Here is a 21,227-nt window from a genome sequence, read left to right as displayed (position 1 = left end):
TTTGTGGCATAAATAAAATGTCGAATTGCAGAAACACTTTTATATGAAGTAGATAGATTTGTCTATGCCGTAGCGGCTTTCAAATAGAGAGCTTTCTCGTATACAAAAGAAAACGAGGTCAAAGTTAGACGGCATGTAATCCAAACAGTCATATTATCATAAATGAGGATAAAATTTAATGATCAAGAAGACGTTGGATCGATGGAAACTAAGCACTTGTCCAAACAGCAAATCAACCTTTTTGACATTGATTCAACGTCCGCAAATGCTGAATCAATGCAAAACACAAGCGGTTTCTGAAGGCCAAAAGTGGCAGAAAATCTCCATCAGTTTGAGCAATGTTGCTTGGAAGTTAGAATTATGTGAATACCACACAAAACAAATTGGTTCTTTTAAAAAAATGAAGTTAAATTTTAAAAATGTTGTTTCTTTTTAAGTGTTTATTTGTTTTTTGTTTCATTAGGCTATATGCATTCATAGCAGCAATCACATTTCCAATCAATTGTTATAATGTTTTATTGGAAAGGGACTTGTCAAAGTATTTGAAAACATCTGTATTAAATATTGCAACTGTCTCCAACGAGAAAATGAAAGGAATCGTATGCTTTCTCCACGTTATATTTCATTTAACGCAGACTACTCAAGCATATTTTGGGTAAGTAATTTCTCTTTATTGCTTCTAGAGTTCGTTTTAAAAATGTCTTTCCAACTAGCAAATGTAGAAATAATGAATGTACATTTTCAACAATTTTTGTCAGTTTACCAGAATAGCGGTTCCCCTCCCCCCAGTGCCTTCTGCCAGTTATTCCTACGACAAAGCACGCTTGGATGCGCTGGAACTGTTTACATTGTGATGGGATGGGCGTGTAAAATAGTTACTGCAGAAATGTTTCAATTTTTTTAATGTATGCAACTCTCGTTCACACATATTATTATGACTTTTGACAACAAAAATAATGTTTCTGTTCCTCAAGATAAACTGGGAATTGTATTTTATGTCAGACAGGCAGCCACAAAAACCAAGTGATGTTATTTCAGTGATGGCTAAATATGGACTTGAATGTTTGAATTTTTTTTATTGCGAGCAACTAGGTCAAGGATGAAGACTGTGTTGTAGAAATAACATTTTTGACCTTCACTGTAAACACCACAGGACCGCGCAGCCCACTATGACGTATTTTACTCTTGCTGAGATTGCAAAAACACACAAGTTCGAACAATTCAGCAAATGTCATGACTTTTTCAAAAAAGCGCAACTCTATAGCACTTTATAAAAAGTTTTTACCATTGAAAAAGTTAACTTTCTGTTTGGTACAGCCAACCAAGAGCATCACACACACTTCAATAAATAGCCACGTTGTGATCACTTAAGACAGCCGCCTTTGAAATTTAGTCAATGATTTCACTAAACCACGCAAATGGATACAACATACAATGAACTAGAAATGCACTGGTGGGCTGTCTTGTCGCTACTGGTTGTATAAACAAACTCTTTCATCTGAATATTTATGGTTTTTAAGGGAAAGTTCCTGACGGGATGCGATTATTTGTACTTCTGTTACGGCAGTGCATCAACTGATCAGTGTTGATTAATTTGACATTATTAAAACGTTTAATTTACCAAGACTTATTATTATCAAGTTACAGTTTTATTTTACAATGTTGTGTGTTGGGCCATGGTTGGACTTTTACTCTCTTAGCACCATTTTCGCAGGCTTTGTTTATCACAAAAAAGACTTTCCTTCAGAGTTTCAACATCCGCTGCTGTTGGAAATAATGTTTTTGCTGATAAGACTTGTATTGACTGCTTATTTGAAAGCTTAACTTTTGATGGAGTATCAATGTTGATGACTAAATTCATTATAGAAGCGCTACTGTGTTATTTTGGTCAACTATTATTGCACACTACTATTTAAATTCACAATTCATATTAGGTTGACTTCGAAACAAATTTTACGACATAACATAGAGTAGATCAGCAAATTAAATACATTATGGTTTTTGCTCAGATCTCAGCAGCCTTGTAGGCTCTATATCAGTATTATGCGTTTCTATTTCTATCATCTTTATGCTATAAATGCGTTTTTTCTCGACTAGCATCTAATTGAATTACAAAAGAAAAACCACAACTCGTACCCACTGTAATGTCTTCGGTACATAGCCTAACCCGGCCTGAAATCAAATCCAGGTATACCAGAAGGAAGGCTGTCTCAATCAAGGGATAAACATTCCCACATTCAATCAGCAGTAAAAAGGCACAAGTCAATCTGTCGCTGAACGTGGCACATGTCAATCACTAAATCAATCAACATTTAAACTATATTTTCCTGACCTTCTTTCTTAAATCTTGGAAAAAAATCAATGACATTTTTAGGAAAAATTTTTAAGCTACACTTCCATAAATATTCATCTAACACAACTCAAAAGGGGCGCTGTTTGAAAACACTGCAAAATAAGTGATGGTTCAAAACTTCGAAATCAAGTTTGTGTGAACTTCTATGATGGTATTTGTTGACCGTGACCCGACAGTTTATCGAAAGACAATTTATCGAACGACAGTTCATCGAACGACAGTTTATCGAAAGACAGTTTATCGAACGACAATTCATCGAAACGACAGTTTATCGAAACGACAGTTCATCGAAACGACAGTTCATCGAACGACATTTTATCGAAACGACAGTTCATCGAACGACAATTCATCGAAGGGGCTAGGGGCTAGAGGCTAGAAGTTAGGGGCTAGGGGCTAGAGGTTAAGAGTTAAGGTTAGAATTAGGGGTTAGTGGTTGGGAGTTGGAGTTTAAGGGTTAGGGGTAGGGGTTAAGGGTAGGGTTAGGGGTTGGGGGTTAAGGGGTAGGGTTAAGGTTAGGGGTTAGGGGTTAGTGGTTAGGAGTTAGGAGTTAGTGGTTATGAGTTAGGGGTTGGGGGTTAAGGGTTAGGGGTAGGGTTACGGTTAGGGGTTAGGGGTTAGTGGTTAGGGGTTGGGGGTTAGGGGTTGGGGGTTGGGGGTTAGGGGTTAGGGTTAGGTTTTAGGGGTTAGATTTTCGATTAACTGTTGTTCCAGGCCCCTAGCCAGCAGGGAGCCAGGGAGGCCTCGCCCCCCTTAAAAACAAATCCGCCCCCCCTGGAAAAATCCAAATATTCAAGAGCAACAGCTACATTTATAATGATTTTGCCCATTTAAATTTTTTCGGCCCCCCTTAAAAAAAGTTGGCCCCCTTGCTCTGCGGTCTGGCTACGGCCCTGTGTCGTTCGATGAATTGTCGTTCGATAAACTGTCGTTCGATAAACTGTCGTTTCGATAAACTGTCGTTTCGATAAACTGTCGTTCGATGAATTGTCGTTCGATAAACTGTCGTTTCGATAAACTGTCGTTCGATAAACTGTCGTTCGATAAACTGTCGTTCGATGAACTGTCGTTCGATAAACTGTCGTAGTACCTTGTTGACAACTTAGCTCTTGTAATTATCTTAATACACAGCAAGAAATCAACTCCTCTTTAGTCTTTTGTGACAATGTGCAATTGCAAGTAACAATGTTGTAATAAGTACACCAGTTTGGTATTTAACCAAAACAATTTGTAATACAAAATAAATATAATAACTTATAATAACTTGAAAAGTATACTTTATGGAGAATTGTGAAGAAGAATTTACTATATGAAGAAAACTAAATACTTTTTTAAGTTACAACGTTATAAGGCTAAAGTAGAAAACGGCGTTTAAATTTTTTTTTAAATTAAAAGATGCTTACTATGTAGAATCAATTGATAATGGAATATTCAAAAACATTTGGAGTATTGTTTGCATTTATCACCAGAACCGAATCAATCAGCTCAAGTGTCATTTTCACTTGTTGCTTGAGTAAGACAATTTTATTTGCACAGGCAACGCGTGAGCACTTTTGGGGTGGTGGTACTATCCTCAAGCACTAAAAGAAACAACATGACGGTTTTAGTCCAAACACTTTCCCTAACACGCAGACGGAAGCACTTTCTTGATAGCACTCACTTATGACTGTTGTCATGCTGAACCAGATGTAAAGAAATTTAAAATAAATTTTTCGGTTTTATGTGTATGTATGTATACCTACATTTCCATACATCGAATTAACCCCAGTTTGGAATAGAAGTGCTAAAAAGTTTATCCTTGTAGAAAAGCTACAAGCGCAGATGCCATATAAAAGCCTACTTTATTCTTTGCAGCTTTGGTCAACACCGTATATATGTATGTCAGTATACATGCACACCATCGTTAATATTACAGTACATGTTTAAATTCATAAACACATTCTTTCTTTATACATCTTGGTTTTAAAAGATTTAAAAAATTTAGTTTAATAATAAAAAGTTAGTTGACTTGTCCAATAAAGGTTTCGAAAAAAGCATTTCCTTCATGATGTGAAAGACGCCGTTTCAGAATATTCCCAGCATTGACGTAACGTCAAACAGGCTCAAAAGCGAAGTCTGTATCTTTAAAAAACAATACACTAAAGCAAAAAATTAGTTACAGAAAATTAACGTTTGTAAAGGGGTAGAAATGAAAAGTTTGATTAAGTTTGTTTGAATATTTGCAGTCAACTTTGAGCAGACAGCGACCAAACCTTATCAAGAAAAAAACAGAAAAACCAGCGTTTTACCTTTCCATAAAATAGAACATGTCAATTTGCGTCAACCTATACTGATAATAATTATTATCGGCGAAAGTTGTGAGTGAAAAAACGTCAATGCTTAAATTATAAAGCAACATTTTCTGACTCTTTGTTTACATCTGACAGCATGCGGACTATCTTACGTTCATTGACATTCATCTGATCTTTTTGCAGAAAGAGATCAGCCACAAAATAAAGGCGCCACGTTGGTCAGCAACGCCAGTCATTCCAGAAACGCAATTTGGAATTTAGTTAATAATTTTTTACCAAAAGATTGGCCAACTTACTCCACAAAGTTTGCAGTTTTCTGTTCCCGGTATTCTTTCAGTGTCTGCTGACAATGTTTGAAAAAGCTCTTCTGGATTTGTTTAACATTTTACAATTAAAACTATGCAAGCTAAACTATTTACAAGCATTTTTACAAGCTAAACTATGCAATAACATGGCATTTGTCACGCTAAAAAATACAACTGTAAACGTTTTCGGCTTAGATCGAGTCTTCTTCGGGCATTTTGTGAAAAAATATTTTGCATTTGGTTCTCCATCGACATAAAAACACCTACCGAGGTAATCTTTTGATTGGTATTTCTTGTTTTAGCGGAGTGTAAAATATTAAATCATTCTTTGAAAAGACCAGAAGGCTCGGTGCAAATTATAAATAACGAAGGGTGAAGCTCAAAATTAACTTTTGCTCTGATTTTTGGATACACAGAATATTCTAACCCTTTGGTATAATGTTTTTAAATTTCTGTTCAACAGATTTGAAGTGTGGCAAGTTTGCGTAGAAGCAGCCTATCATAGCTTGAATAAAAACTTAAGACAAGATTAAAACATTCAGAGTATTTGTTCAGGAACGCAGATTTCACTGTGAATGCACTGTGGATTTGGCGCTATATAAATGTTGTTATTATTATTTCACAAACATCCTCTTTTCCCACGTGTTTCTTCAAAAGGAACAGAATAATTAGCCCCATTAACCTTTTGAAATGAAACTTCTCGCTCCGTCGATGTGGATAATAAGAAATAACCAGCAGCCTACGCTACTTGCCATTATTCATTGTAATATCTATAAAAGATTGTAAATTGGTTAAAACCGCAAACATTTAGGCTAAAAATTTACTGGATCCTGACAGCCAAAAGCACACAATGGATCCTGTGTAAATTGATCTAGTTTGTGCCATGACATGTCAATAATTCATTCAAAACAGCACTAAACTTTCTAGAGTACTAGACCATATTGAGATCGAGCGCAGATCACTGCTATAAGCAATCCGCATCGGACAACCTTCAAATTAATGAAATTGTTGAAATTCTATCTGTGATACCAGTTGTAAGTGGTAGATAGGCTGAAAAACTTCAAACAAAAACCTGCTGCTATGCTTGAAACAATGGATGCTTTAGCTTGCTAGAAGTTGAATATTTTACTCCAAATTGTGCAACGCGAACTACTTTTGTTTATCGGTCAACACAGCTAGCTGTGGGAAATACTACGGCTACAGAAACAGCTTTGAGTTTAGCTTGAAAAAACTTGAATTTTTTTCGTACCACGTGTTTACAAGAGGATGTGATTTAGTGACCTCATACAAAATTAAAGATCGAACACATTTGTGTAAAGTAGTAGGCCATAACTAATAGACCGTTTTCTTTTGAAAAAGTTTCAAGTTTATATTTGGCCACTATTAATTTAACTATTCACTATCCGTATATATTGTCGTTTCGAAATTACTTAACATAATTTACTTTAAGTTCACTTCTAATGAAGTTTAAACTTAGTGAAAATTTCAATCTATTAAGTTTGTGTTATGGATAGGGTGAGTTTGATAGAATTCGGGATAGAATATTAGGACAAACAGAATTAAAATTATTTGTAGGAAATACGGAGGTTTGACATCAAACTGTTACAATTCTGACGAGGTTATTTTTATCAATTAAACATTGTCATCTGAAGAAATAGAGCACAACCTTTGCCATCGATTGTTTGCTTAAAATGCAAATAATTAACACAAAGATTGCGAGTTAGTTGATCAGCATTTTCAAAATACATTTCTAATATATTGCAGCTTAACGATGTGTAAAATAGTTAAATAATACAACAACTACGATTTTGGTCGTTCAAAAATCACAATTTAATCTGAAATTGTATTCAAAACAAAACAGAACTTTTTTTTCATTGGAGATGCTACATCGAGGTAGCAATCTCCTGAGAGATAATGAAAGCATAAAAAAATATGATACGCCACCGTAAAAGGATATGAAATAGAATATATCGCAGGCTCGCAGCATTCATTATTATCATTAAGTTCTTTCCTCTTGTCGAGGGTTGGAGGCAATGAAGCGCCAAGTTTCTCTGTTGTGAGATTTTTCTTTTGCAGTTTTGCAATGAAGTCATGACTACAGTCTTCTATAACATTAGTCCAAATTCTTGGTGGTCTGCCCCTATTTAGTTTTCCATTCATTTTTCTTTTGAATGGTTGTCTTTGAATATAATTATTGCTAATTATATGGCCAAAATATTTTAATTTTCTTGTTTTAGTTGCTTGTCGAATTTCCATGTCAGTTTACATTCGAAACAGAACATTTTCGTTTGTGATTTTTGTCCTTCCATGAAATTGTAAGCCTTCTTCCAAAAGCATAGGCTACCTTTAAAGTAAACAAAAAACTAGACAAACAAATAAAAACATCTAAATAAATCCTTCTCACTAATCATCATGTTTTAGATTAACTGGAAAAAGTCAACTAAGTGATCTTTGGAACATAAATTTTGACGCAGCTTCACTGGCTACCTCAACTGACTTAGATACATGGAATCAAGAAATAGACACTCTTGCACCATCCCAAGAATATAAAGCAGTGAATATGAAACTGGATCCTCCAACGCCCTCTTCTATTCAAGGACGACGAAGTAAATCTAAAGCACACATTCTTTTTATGAATTGATGTTTTTAAATCTAAGCTTAACTTTAGACAGCGGACCTCAACAGATTGAATCCATGTCTCGTAATTATTATTCAAGTAGAGACAATGCAATAATATGCAAAAACTGATTTGACGTTTGTAATGTTTTAGCGTTGAGTTTTGAACTTTAGCAATTTTTATATGTTTTTTTCAATGGGAATTTCTCAAATGATGTTCTGAACTTCATGTTCCATAATTTCTAGTATTATTTTCACCTCACATAACCAAGAAATCTTTAAAACCTAGGAAATATCAAACGAGTAAGAAATGGAACTAGAAAACAATTAAATAAAGTACAATGTTTTTTGGCTTTGACCCATGTCTTTTTGTACCAGCAACAATGCAAAGCCGACAACGTGAATCCGACAACCCATTTGGGAAATACGAAAGCTTGAAAAGGTTTCCTGGCTCCATCAATTCCTCCAACCCACCTGTAAGTTTTCTGTTCAAGTATATTGTATCAACGTTAATTATTTCATCAAAGTTACTAAAGGTTTTTAAATTCACAACCAATAATAGTCTAACTGCAAAGATTCCTGTAAGTGATTTCCAGATGTACGTAATCATTGTAAGTTCTTTTATTTTGCATCACCAGCATATGCAAAAAAAACAAAACGAAAAACAATACAAGATTACAAAGTGAGCTAGGTTGTTTGCTGATGATGATAGGAGTGGCAGAAGGACCGAACTGGTCATCAAGTCTGCCACACCCGTGTGGTGTCATAGCTCATTTGACATGGAACGGTGTCAGAGTTGAACGCAAATATATATTATATAAGTTACAACATAGAAAACAATACACATACGAAATTAAACAGTACAATATAAAAACAGGAATACAAGAAATGATGCAGAAATACAAAATGGCATATACAATACATACAACACACAACACGGCATAGCCTACTGGTAAGACAAAAGCGAATATACAGTAATTAGTGAGATACGGTGAGAATAAGTAGAAACAGTTTGATGGTACTATACCAATTACTCAGACATTAAGTGCAGTTTTAACTTTTTAGAAAACATACTAATTGTTTGAACTTTTCTTAGCTGTTCCGGTAATTTGTTCCAAGTGTTTGTTCCAAGAAATTCAATTGAGCGTTGGCCAAGCTTTGTATGCATTCTTGGTTTAAAAAGCATACCTTTCTTAGCACCTCTGGTATTATAGGCTAGTTATGAGTTTGATTACTAGGACGAAAGTACTCAAAAAAAAATTGCTGGTAGATGTCCTTTATTGATTTTATAAACAAACTTACATACTTCTATTAAAAACATGTCTTCGATTTGTAGCAAGTTGCTTTTATTGAAAAGAGATTTGGTGGGAATGTTGTCTTTAATCTTGGTGAAGTTTTAACAGCGAATGATGCGATTGTGTACCAGATTTAAAGGATTGAACAACAAAATTGTGTACCAGATTAATCGTCAATGTTTTGTACGTTGTTGTTTATGCAGCTTTACATTTACAGAATGACAGTTCAAGCCTGCTCCGGGATGATGTGGATCATGAGGAACAAACATTTTCACATAATTCTGATCAGCTAGAGGAAAACACTCAGCTGTCTTCAAGAATCGACAAACTCAAACAGAAAAAACAGTTTGACAACAGAAAAGCAACCCACAATTTATTAAGAAACTCAAATCACAATTCTCGTACCACCAGGCAACCATCTCGCACCTTAGCCAGTATTAGAAACCCACAAGATCGAAAGACGACAAGTAGAAATCGAAACGTCAAGGCTTTGAACTCTGAAAACTACAGATCATATGCCACGAGAGATACCGATGCTGCCTCAAGGTTAGCTCACTCGAGAAAATCTAACAAATATTCTCGAGAATCTCCTAATACAAACGCACACAATCGAATAAAATCTGAGCTTTCACAAGACATTGCAATGATTGTGAATCATTCTTTTTCAATGCCGCATGTTCGAAACGAACGTGGAAGCGAAAAACGACGAGACTTACACGCACTGCGGCATTATACAAAACAATATCTAGTGTCGTCTTCAATTAGTCAGTCAATCTCTACATCTAAGGTAGGCTATAATGGAAGACGAGATCATGAACAAACATCAGTGAAAAGAAAATCCAAATATTTCCAAGAAACCTTTAGAAACCATTCGAAACCTGCAATTCACGTTCCACCGGGTTCAATGGGAAGTGGAGTTTTAGAATTTGATGAAAACGAATTCAATGCATATTCTGCTTTTATTGAAAGCAAATTGGGAAATTTTACAGATAACGTAACTCCCAGGAAAATTGATAGAAAATCTGCTAAAAAGCTGTGCAAGACATTTCGGTTAAACAGCGATCAACGAAGGAAATGTAATAGAGATACTGGATTACCCCTGGTCTTAGCTAAAGCCACTCATATTGCAGCAGCTGAATGTCTGTATCAGTTTCGCTACGAAAGATGGAACTGTTCCCTGGGAACATCAAGGATCCACCTCTTGAATAAAGGTAGGAAATTTAATCTACTAAAATACTGTTTAACCAAAAATAATATCTACGGTTGGAATGTTAACGCAGTTGTTTAAAATCCCGCCGTAATGTTCCAACCGAGGGATTATAGTAAATACAGCATATTCAAGAGTTCCTCGTTTGGTCGAAAAGTGTCTGGTCACAGACTTCGTAAAGCGCTATTTGATTTCAAGTCATGTCTGTATGACAAACCAGTCAAATGGAGCCTCAAACAAGATTGAACTTTGCTTGAAACTGAAAATGGCTTTTCCATCCCACTGACTTTGCTAATACTAATAGCTTAGCAATAAGACGACTACGATGGGATAGGCCTATGGTTTGTGACGGGGACAGGGACACTTGTAGATTGCATACCAAAGTAATGACACTGGGCTACAGACGACCACCCACGCAGATTAGGCCTTTAGGTTACACTCAAAATTGAATACATTTATGAAAATCAAGGTGCTGTCATAATAATTAGACGATCTATTATGTGGTATTGCATTTGCACCCAATAAAATAACCTGTATTAAAAATAGGTCACCAGCTAACTTAGCAGCATGCTTTTTAGATAATTCAATTCAAAATCAAATCAAATAGTGAATGTTAAACCCCTGGTTTAGTTCGGGATCTCTTGGTAGCCTAATATGTCGCCTTGCTCCACCAGCAGTAGCATAATTCACATGTCCTGCCAAAGTGAACCAAAAGTGAATTGCATTGCCGAGTGGTGAGAGCCTTGGTTCGACGTTCGACAGAGGTTCGACACCGCTCAAGAGCATGTGGCTGGCTCTCTGGCAAGACACCTAAAGCATGCCATCGATTGCGCAGTGGCGCCGCTTCGACTATGGCCCTTGATTTCTTTCATGATTATGAACCGTACGTTGCTCTGGAGAAATGCCCACGGTCCTTCGTAGGGCTATGGCCTGCTGAACTGATCAAAATTAGCAGTTCAGAAAGTAATTGTGTCACTTCTAGTAATTGTCACTTTGCTAAAAAAAAATTACTTTATCTTCAGACTTAAGATTAAACTTTCAATGCTGGTAACTTCTTTGCACGAGTAACAACCAACAATCAAAAAGTTTAAGTTATTTCATTTGTCCTATGCTTTTTTTACTGGTGTTTTTTTCAGGAAATAAGGAAACGGCCTTTTTGTACTCTATTTCGTCTGCCGGATTGACTCACTCTGTAGCCCGCGCATGCGCACAAGGCCACCTCGAAAAATGTTCTTGTGAAGCTAGTTTTGAGGATCGCAAAAATCAGGAAGCTTGGCTTTGGGGAGGGTATGAAACAATTTTATTTTACATTTGCTTGATGGATTTTTGGACTGATTAATTGATTGAAGAAATATTTTCAGGCTCATTCTAATAAGCGTGAGATTTTTTTTGCAATCTATTCAGTTCAAAACTAGTTAAAACAAAAATGTGTTAAAAATATGGTTTTGAAAATTGTGATTTTAGAGTAGATTTATTTTGCTATCTAGACTCTGAACTAGCGTACGGTAAACCACAAGAAAACTCTTGACCATAATGAAATGTTAATTTAGTAAAAATTAGCTATCTACTGGAAAAACTCCAGATTCTTGTAATTTCTATAATATGTAGGATGTAACTTCCAGAGCAATAAACAGTCACCTGTCTGAGACATTCTATCAACCAAACTTTGTTTGCGGATTTTAAAGGGCGGGGAAACCCAAATTAACTTTGCGAGTTTTTTGTTTCAGCGTGATGTCATTGTGTACAACATGCGTTTTAGCAATAAAAAAATCCAAATTTTGTTGCCCTCGTCTCGCTAAGGCCGCTTTTGTTTGATACCCGTTTGCGAGGTCTCGTTGCGCATCAAGCTGTGATGCTGTTCGCTGTGACGTCACAAGGTACATATAGTTGTGGCCAAAAGTTTAAGACCAGACTTGATTTATGACGATTTTTGCATTACTTCAAAATACTGCATCAGATATAAGATGATGCATAAAGATGATGCAACTGAAACAATATCTGATGCATTATTTTGAAGTAATGCAAAAATGGTGATAAATCAAGTCTGGTCTTAAACTTTTGGCCACAACTATATGTACCTTGTGACGTCACAGCGAACAGCGTCACAGCTTGATGCGCGCGAGACCTCGCAAACGGGTATCAAACAAAAGCGGCCTTAGCGAGACGAGGGCAACAAAATTTGGATTTTTTTTTTGCTAAAACGCATGTTGTACACAATGACATCACGCTGAAACAAAAACTCGCAAAAAGTTAATTTGGGTTTCTCCGCCCTTTAAACTGTTTTTCCGCCCAAAAATATACTGATGTACAGTATCACAAAAGTGCAGTAGCCTGTTGGTACATTATGTAGTTGCTCAGTCAGGTGGCGAAGCTAGGGGGGCGGGGGGGCAGACCGCCCCGGGCAGCACGTCTGGGGGTGGCATTTTCAGACTACGATTTTTGATTTTGATTATAATCTGATAAAAAAACGCATTTCATTTTCACATGCTTTTTCTTGAAGGGGCGGCAAAATCTGAATCCGCCCCGGGCGGCACATTCCGGCACATTCCCTAGCTACGCCACTGACTCAGTCTAAATCGGAATATGTTGTTCCATCTGCCTCGTTGATAAATAAACAAACGATGTAAATACGAACGCATCAATTAAATATATTTAAAATCGAAATTTTACGATGTTTCTTGTAAATTGTTGTAGGCCTACAAGGAAGACTGAAATGTATTCGTAGTAGGCCCAGAGGTAAAGTGTCATCGGCCAGTGATGTTTTCTTGCATCAGCTTTGCTTATGTTTGTAATTTTTCTTCTGTAGCCTACGTGTATTTTTTTTTTTTTTTTTATGCAACTCCATATGGATGCGTAACATGCATGCATATCTAAAGCAGATATACAAATGAAAAACTTATAGGTAGCCTAGCTGTCGTTACCTTTAAAAGGTTTCTAGACAATCTTTCCACTTATTATGCCAATTAGATTTAACAACATTCAAAACTAGACGTTTCAACCAAAAGAAAACCTCCGATTTTCTTCGACTGAAAGTACACTTTAGACAAAATGAGAAATTGATGTTTCATAGGTGTGGAGACAACGTTGCTTTTGCTGCAAAGTTTGTGAAAAGGTTTCTGCAATCACAAAGCACCAGTTCGGATGTACGTGCTGAAATTGATCAACACAACAGCGACCTGGGAATTCGAGTGAGTAGCCTATGGCAGATTTCAAAAATAATCTGGACCTACTTAACCTACAACTCGCACAAAATCACTAGTTTAGTCAACTATTTTTCTTTGAACATCATTTAATATCACAGGCACAAAGCGCAACTTCTTTGGTTGTGTTGGGTGTAATTCTGTTAATTTTTTCTTGGGCCATAATATTCGTCGCCGTGTGATGACGGTAATTTAGCCCACTCATTATTTTGATATATGTTGCAAGAAAACGGCTGACCTATTTTGAAAACATACTCACGAAATGTCTGATAAGTGAAATTTATTTGAGATTGGCCCGTAGAGAAAAGATTATTGATTCAAATTCAGTATAGCAGTTTTACGAATTTCAATGACGACATTGATTTAGCGAGCCTGTGGAAATGACTAAAAATGCCATGCATTGCTGATAACATCATCAAACAAAATAGTGCTTTTATAAACCAAATTTTCCTACATATTCTTTGCAGATAACAATGTAATTGCTTACTGTGTAAATAAAACTTGGGTCTTCACCACGGTGAAGTGCTTTGGCATCTCATCCATTACTTTGAGGCTATACCGTAAACAAAAGCAAAAACTGCTAACCTTAAAGGCATCACTGGGTTTCGATGGTTACGAGATACCAAACTAATCCTAAAATAAACGTGGAATAAAACACAGCAAGGAAAATTACTTGCACAAATCCCTTCAAATTTCATCTATTGTGTTTACAATATTGTAGATTAGCTTTAAGACAGGACTTTAAAAGACAATGTTCTTCATAAAAAAAGTCTTAGTGGCTCCAGACAGCAAAGAAAAGGTAGTCTTATACTTGGTTTTGAGCTTTGAGGAATGAGAAGATAAGGCTCTCATCACACTAAGCCTTCGGCACTAATGAAAGTATAGGGTGGTCAGTTCCTTTCTCTCGGTCGCCTTTTCTTCAGCAGCTATGACCACCCAATTTATTATAACCTACCTTGGGTAGAGGTGAGCGGTGTTTATCAACAACCAGCCTAAGCTGGGGGTTGAACCAGGTTTGTATAATTGGAAAGTTCACGCCTCATCCGTCGCACCATCTCACCGCCACACAACATCTGGGTCTGTCCTTTGCCAAGAACTCCAGATTGCTTTGTAAAGTGAATGCAAAAGTTAGGAGTAGCTCTCCAGTCCGATATGACATTGCGTTTAAAACCATCGCTGTTTTATATTTTTTCCCAGACATATCATGTTCGTTTTAACCGAAAATCAGTTTCTAGTATGCCTAATTAAAGCCAATTAATGTGATAAAAGCCAAATGGGAGATCTCAAAAATTGTAACTTCTTTCTTCTCTCACCTTAACTATTTACAGAATAGGCTAGCAGGCTATAGTTAATACCCTACGCAATTTCGTTTCGAAAAGGTTGTGGTTTCGATAGTTGCAAACCTAAATCTGAATTAGAAAGTCTGCACAAAACATAACACCACGTCACTTGGATAGATATCTAAAGAAAACAAATCAAAACCAAGAAAATTTTGCGCCGAAATGCAACGAAAGTTATATTTTTGTTTTTCAAATAATTTTCGTTTTAAACAATTCTATTAAGCCTAGCTTAACCGTTTTTAACCTACTAGATCTCTAACAGAGTACAAAAGTGTCCAAATAATGTGCTCTGGTTGCATCTCAGCAGCATAGCCTTATAAACAATGTATCATGTTTTTGTTACAGTTTGTCAGATCAAACTTACGTCAGACGTGCAAGTGCCACGGTGTGTCCGGATCATGTACGACGAAAACGTGCTGGAGGAAAATGACCCCTTTTTCCGATATTGGGAGAAAAATAAAACGAGCTTACGATAAAGCTGTGAAGGTAAGGTAGCTAAAAGTATTGCTAAATTGCGTCATTTGGTTTCAAAATTCAATTGGCAACGTCAATGTCAAAAGAGACGTGGTTGTTTCCTTACAAGTTCATTTTTAATTTCTGGCGTAGTTTCATTTGTAAATTTCAGATCTGTTTTATCAACTTGGTCGTATGCCTTCTGGTTCCCTATTTTTGGAAAGCTTTAACAAGAGGTGTACGTGATCCACTAATGTTTACTTGGCCTTTCAGTTTAAAAAATTGTGCTAAAATGTTTTTTTAAAGTGAAACTGTTTTGTCTATAAATGCTCAAGATTACAAATAAGCCTTCGCCATACACAAGCACAATGAGTATAACAAATTTGCCAGCAAACCGACATCAAGTTGACCTTTTCGAATGCCTTGCGTCACGATAATGACGTCAAATGTTGAAATTTTTGACAGTTTTACTTCTCCACAGTACCTGTGCGTCAACTGTAGATTCAATAGGTTGCTTGTAGATTAAGAGAAATTCATCACTTGATGGGATATGACACACCATTTAAGTGTTGCCTGAAGTAAATAGCGAATACAAAACGAAACTAGCAAATAAAATTGATTTATCGTAGAGCAGGGCTTAGTTTTTACTTGCAAATGTTTTTCACGCGACTTTACGACCACAAATTTATAAACGTAATTTTATACATCATCTTTAACTTGCGTGTTGTTGGAAATAAAACTTTATAGGGGCAATTTATGCTTTACCACAGCACAGCTGTATTTAGTCATCTCACTTGCGCTAAAAAATTGTTTCAAGTGTCCAAGTAATTTACGTAATGTTTTGGGTGAACTTGAGCAATTGTCCTGGAGGTGAATACTACACTACCCTAACTACAAAAGTTTAAATTCAACAGGTGTTTTTACCACTGCACCGCACTCAGTAGGCTAAATCAAAATCTTAGTGCGCTTTTTACGTGTGACGCTTGGATGACATTGAATTTCAAAATATGTAGCTCAGACGAACAATTTGCCGTTTTTTTATTTTTAGCGGAGTTCATTAGTTATAGAAGCTAGTTTTTTTTTTTAATTTTAAACATTTAGGCGATAAGGAATTGGTAATTAATAATATCTTTCAAATTTTTAAATAATTGTTAAAAATGACTGCCTGACAATGTTGCCTATAGTATTTCTTTCAAATGTTAGCTCAGTTAAATTCTGGAAATGATGGGGTTGAAACTCAACCAAAATTAAAAAATTTCAAAACTTAAAAACTTCCCAGACAGGCACTTTATCTGGTCCAGATCTGGTGAAGATTTGGTCAGATCCGTACTCGATCTGGTAAAGATCTGGACCAGATAAAGTGGCTTTCTGGATTAGGTTCTCCATACAAAAATCAAAATAAACACCATCAAACACCATCGTCTGCTAGTTTTAGACCTAAAACAACGTTTTGGCGAATTACGTCGCAATGAAAAATCTAAAAAACAAAATTATATTCGACCCGGTGATCTTACAATTTATTTAATTCTCCGTTCACTTTTAATCGAGACTTAATTTCAGTTAGATCTTAAACGTTTGCTTTTGAATTAGGAAATATAGCTGCTGGATCAAGCGGTCTTCTTAAGCATTAGTTTTGTTAGTAGTCTTTAAGAAGTTACGCATTACCTAAATACACTCTTTCATTACTGAGCTTGGCAGTATCCTAGTGGTAAACATGCATCGTACTCAAACTTTATGCGGTTTTGTCGTATCCAAGCATTTCAGAACTTGTTCAATATGATTTTCCAATTCGTGCTAAGTTTACTGATAATGATCACTTTCTTTTAGGTTGAAAACATTAGTAACTCCAGTGGCAAGCCAAAGTTGATCCGCAAGACACAGAAGGACACTCGTCGCCGTACAGGAATCAAGCCACCAGGATCTGCTAGTGGTTCCCATCGTCACAATCGAGACAAGCAAAACAGAAAAACGGTTCGTCATGAAAACAATATGATACCCCGGCTGCTCAAAAACAAGCATAAGACTCGAGCTACATCTGATGTACCTGCGGGGATTCAATATCGTAGTAAAGACAATACTCCAAAGAAAAAAGAGTTGATTTATATTGACAATTCACCAGCTTACTGCAAAAAGAGTAAATTTTCTTTGGGTACTAAAGGCCGCATTTGCGGTAAAGAAACCGACTGTAAAAGAATATGCTGTGGAAGAGGCTTTACCACTCATGTACGAATAACTCGAAGGTCCTGTGAATGCCAAGTAAAATGGTGCTGCTATGTCCAATGCAAAACTTGTAACGAAAGGAAACAGATACACACTTGCAAATGATTCAAAAAACACACATAGAAAGCTTGCCAATCTCTATGTCGGTTTTTACGTCTGCAAGTAAGAGTTAAACCGACTAAATAATGCCTGCTCGAAACTTTATGGAGTTTTCTGCCACGTTAACCTCCAAAATGAGCGTAATGAGAGAAGACGATTGATTGTTGGCGAAAGATGCTTTCAATTAGCAAAGAGATTTTCAATACTACAGCCACTTCTGCGAATATTAATCACAAGCACTGAAACAGGGCAATTCAAAACGAATGTGTTTTTGTCGAAACCAAATTCAGCAGGCCGCCAAAGAATTTAGTTCAAAACGAAGCGATATCAAGTTCAAGACAACGATTTTTTTTTGTCAAAACCGAACAAAATATTTTTTATTTGTATAAAATTTAACACTTGTAAACATGATTGACATCTGGAAAATCGTTTCTTTGACACATTGAAACAAAATTCCCTTTTTTTTCAAAACAAATCAAGAAAAACCATGACGTAAAAACAAAACACTTTGTTTTGAACTCCCTAAACAGGGGTGTCCAAAGTCCGGCCCGTGGGCCAAATCTGGCCCGTGAGACGTTTTTTATGACCGCGCCTATTGTTGCACAATGTGTTACTTTTAGCCGGCAGATAAACAGAAATCATACAAATTCGACTTGCATTTTATAAAACATACATTAATGAAAACCATGTTTTCTCACATAATTGCGAAATCAACTATTATAATTATTACTAATGAGCGATACAGTCGAGCATTCATTCATTTTCTTGCTAGCAAATTCAACGATAGCTTTCGATATTTTGCCGCAATTGTTGCTTTTCACTTCTTTCTGCGTGAACCCTGATGAAGTTCCAGCTGATTGAGCTTCACCGCGACGCCGAAGTGGACAGTAACATCTTTCCCTCGCGGCTTTTTACCAGCAACTGGATAAAAATAAATTTCCAGAAATGCGAAAGTTTGTAAAGAAAATGTTGAGCTTATGCGGTTCAAAATTTTTGTGTGAGCAGACGTTCTTGGTTATGGACTTGAAGAAGACTTGCTTGATGACAAAGCTGAGTGACTTCCACCGACGTAATATTTTACGCTTGTTTATTGGAAAAGCAAGTAACTTGTAGGGTAGCTTACAACCTAACTTATCATATACAATCCAATATCGTATAGGCTACAACCAAACAAGATTGTCAAAAGCTGGGCACTTTCGCTTTATTAAATCTGGCCCGCCTGGAAAATAAGTTTGGACACCCCTGTTCCACAACAACGCACAGAGATGCCTATACATTTTAGTTCATCTACCTGCTTCCACATGCCGTGCTGCTCGATTTTTAAACTGCAGTTTGTTTTTTGATTTGTGCCTGATCACCAAAGCAAACATGAGAGATCACTTGCCATATAAGGGAACTACTCGATTATCCTATGAGGGATGAGTTAAATGTCTTTCCAGTTCAACCAGCACAGTGCTGTTATTGGCAGCCAAAAAGGTGTAACGCACGTCAGGGAAGTAGCCACGGAAGGCCCTTGGAGGAACAATCAGTCCTTTAAAATTGTATCTCGCCACCCAAAAACTATATTTTTAATACTATATTGCAACGTTTCAATGACGTTGTATTACATGTCAAATGACGCTTCATACAGATTTGGCTGCATTTAGAAGCTATATTGGCTGCATTTAGAAGGTGTTGCGACCGTGCCAAATTTCTTTCAAATCAATAACTTACTTCGGTCTCAAGCACGTTTTAACGTTGGCGTTTTGTCGCTTCTACCTTTTTCTCTACCTTTGCTATGTTGACGTGTATTGTTTTGATATGATGGTCAGAAATAAAAACAACTGAACTGAACTATATTTTAAAGCAAATTCTAATTTCAAATGTCTTTCGCCAACAGTTGTTTCTGCCGCCCTAAAGTTTTCTTTCTACAGTAGCTACGACACTGCCGTACTGTGCTGTTTTTATCGCTGCCAGAACTTAACCATACGACTCGTTCTGACCTCTTGCGTGAAAACCATCAGTTTTTCCACCATACCATTGACCAGTAAACAAGTTGGAGTAATGCTGTGTCTGCTAGCGCTGTGCTGTTATGAATGACTGATGTGGAAAGTGAATGCTAATCCTGGATTGTCAATGATGGTTCAATGCCTTGTGAATTTACTGCCGCAATGTATCAAACTTGTTTGGCTAATAAGATTACTGTATAATTCCTGACCACGATATAAGCTGAAGGCATGTTGAATAGACTATCATTTTCCAAAGTTAACACCTTAGCCTATACGCCGAGCGTATTCATGTTTATTGTAAAAATGTTACGCAAAACCAAAATTGTAGACAATTCAATCAACTGTCACTCAAAGTAAAAAGTTTTATTCGTTGGATAAGCTACCAACTTATTTTTGTTGAGCCTAATTCAAACTTCATTGTCAAATTTGATGTAACACATCGAAAGAGATTTTATCCATGATTTTTTCCCATCGTAACAAGCTTTTTCACGTAGTCGGCAAACCAGCAGTAGCTTACAGACGTGTATGCAAAAGTGACATAGCCTAATCCACTTGTAGTTGAAACTTGACAGAGCTTTTATGTTTGTTGTTATTTATTTATTTTACAACTTTTAACGTCGTCTTATAGCGTCAGTATTTCCTTTTAAATATTGCACACAAGTTCAAATTGTAAATAAAAATTGTTAGTACAGTGTGACCAATTCATTATTAAAACCTCATGCAATAACTCAGTTTACACTACCGTTAACATTTATTCAGTAGGCTAATCAGTAAGAATCCATACGGAAAAAAATCATACGGCAGGGCAAACGGGGGCGTGTTGTCACAATTTTTACAAATCAGCATGTATCTCTTACTGTACTAATGGTATCGAGATGCCAAATGGTGCAATTGAAAGAGGTATTATTCGACTTTTTTTAGCAACAGCTAAAGTTTTTCCAAGTTTTTTTTTTTCATAAATGCATGTTTATTGCAGGTGGATGGGCAACAACACTCCGGGGCGTGTTGTTACAGAGCATGTGGCTGTTGTTATAAAACTTCTGCGGATGATTACAGTATGACAGAAAGTAACAAAAATGGTTGAATACAAGCTGAACGGAATAAGAGAATATGCAAAATGCAAACAAATAATTTAGAACGTATTGGTAAAGAGTTTATGCTCATGTTGAGAAGTATGTGTCACTGTCGAATATATGTGTCTACCACTATCTAATACTAAGTTTTATTTCCTAAAAACGCGTTAGGATTTAACAAGTACGCATATTCCCTCGTTGTATATGCATAAATATATTTTTAGCTGTGACAACACGCCCCGTGGTATGAAATCACGTAGTTTCAACAACCATGTAAGCTACAGTTGTACATTTCTACTTGCATGTCTTAGCTGTTCCGTGTAGTAAGAAGAGCAGGCTAAAAGCTAACGAATGGTATCTTTCCTGGTTAGTTATGACCATATCTTAGTTTGCCAGACCATTTCTTAGTTTAGTTAAAGAAAAACAAATTTTGCCTAAAATTTAATGACACTCCTAAAATAATAGTTTCTGCTATGGTGACAGATTTATTAACTTTTTCTGCTAGCACGAAAGAGAACTGAAAACAATGCCTTCTACTGAAAACTCGTGGTTATAGGCTACGTTTGGGTCATCAAATGGAAATCGTGCTGTGACAACCGCCGGGTTTGCCCTATACATAACTTACGGAAAATACCCCGACTGGAAAACTAATTATTACTGAAAAATACTTATAGCAAAAAAAAAAATCGCGATTGGAAATATTCACTAGAAAAACGTCTCCCTATTAAAAATAAGGATATATTCTGTATGGACTTTTACTTTCGTTCCATTTATTAGACACCCACGCGCC

The 21,227-nt window shown here is 36.4% G+C and overlaps 1 protein-coding gene across 1 annotated transcript; it reads left to right on the top strand.

Annotated features, from left to right (window-relative positions):
• Positions 1 to 934: 934 nt before the first annotated feature.
• Positions 935 to 20,448, top strand: LOC145764338 (uncharacterized). The gene is made up of 9 exons (XM_082575955.1): positions 935 to 1,023; positions 7,368 to 7,552; positions 7,941 to 8,038; positions 9,075 to 10,068; positions 11,201 to 11,351; positions 13,135 to 13,252; positions 14,950 to 15,090; positions 16,885 to 17,028; positions 20,341 to 20,448. Exons 1-9 carry the CDS (start codon positions 935 to 937, stop codon positions 20,446 to 20,448), a joined length of 2,028 nt encoding a protein of 675 aa, XP_082432081.1.
• Positions 20,449 to 21,227: the final 779 nt, after the last annotated feature.

Source organism: Aplidium turbinatum, chromosome 2, assembly GCF_918807975.1.
Source record: "Aplidium turbinatum chromosome 2, kaAplTurb1.1, whole genome shotgun sequence".
Classification (NCBI taxonomy): Eukaryota; Metazoa; Chordata; class Ascidiacea; order Aplousobranchia; family Polyclinidae; genus Aplidium; species Aplidium turbinatum.
The sequence above is the reverse complement of the archived record's forward strand: the minus strand, read 5'-3'. Positions and strand labels throughout refer to the sequence as shown.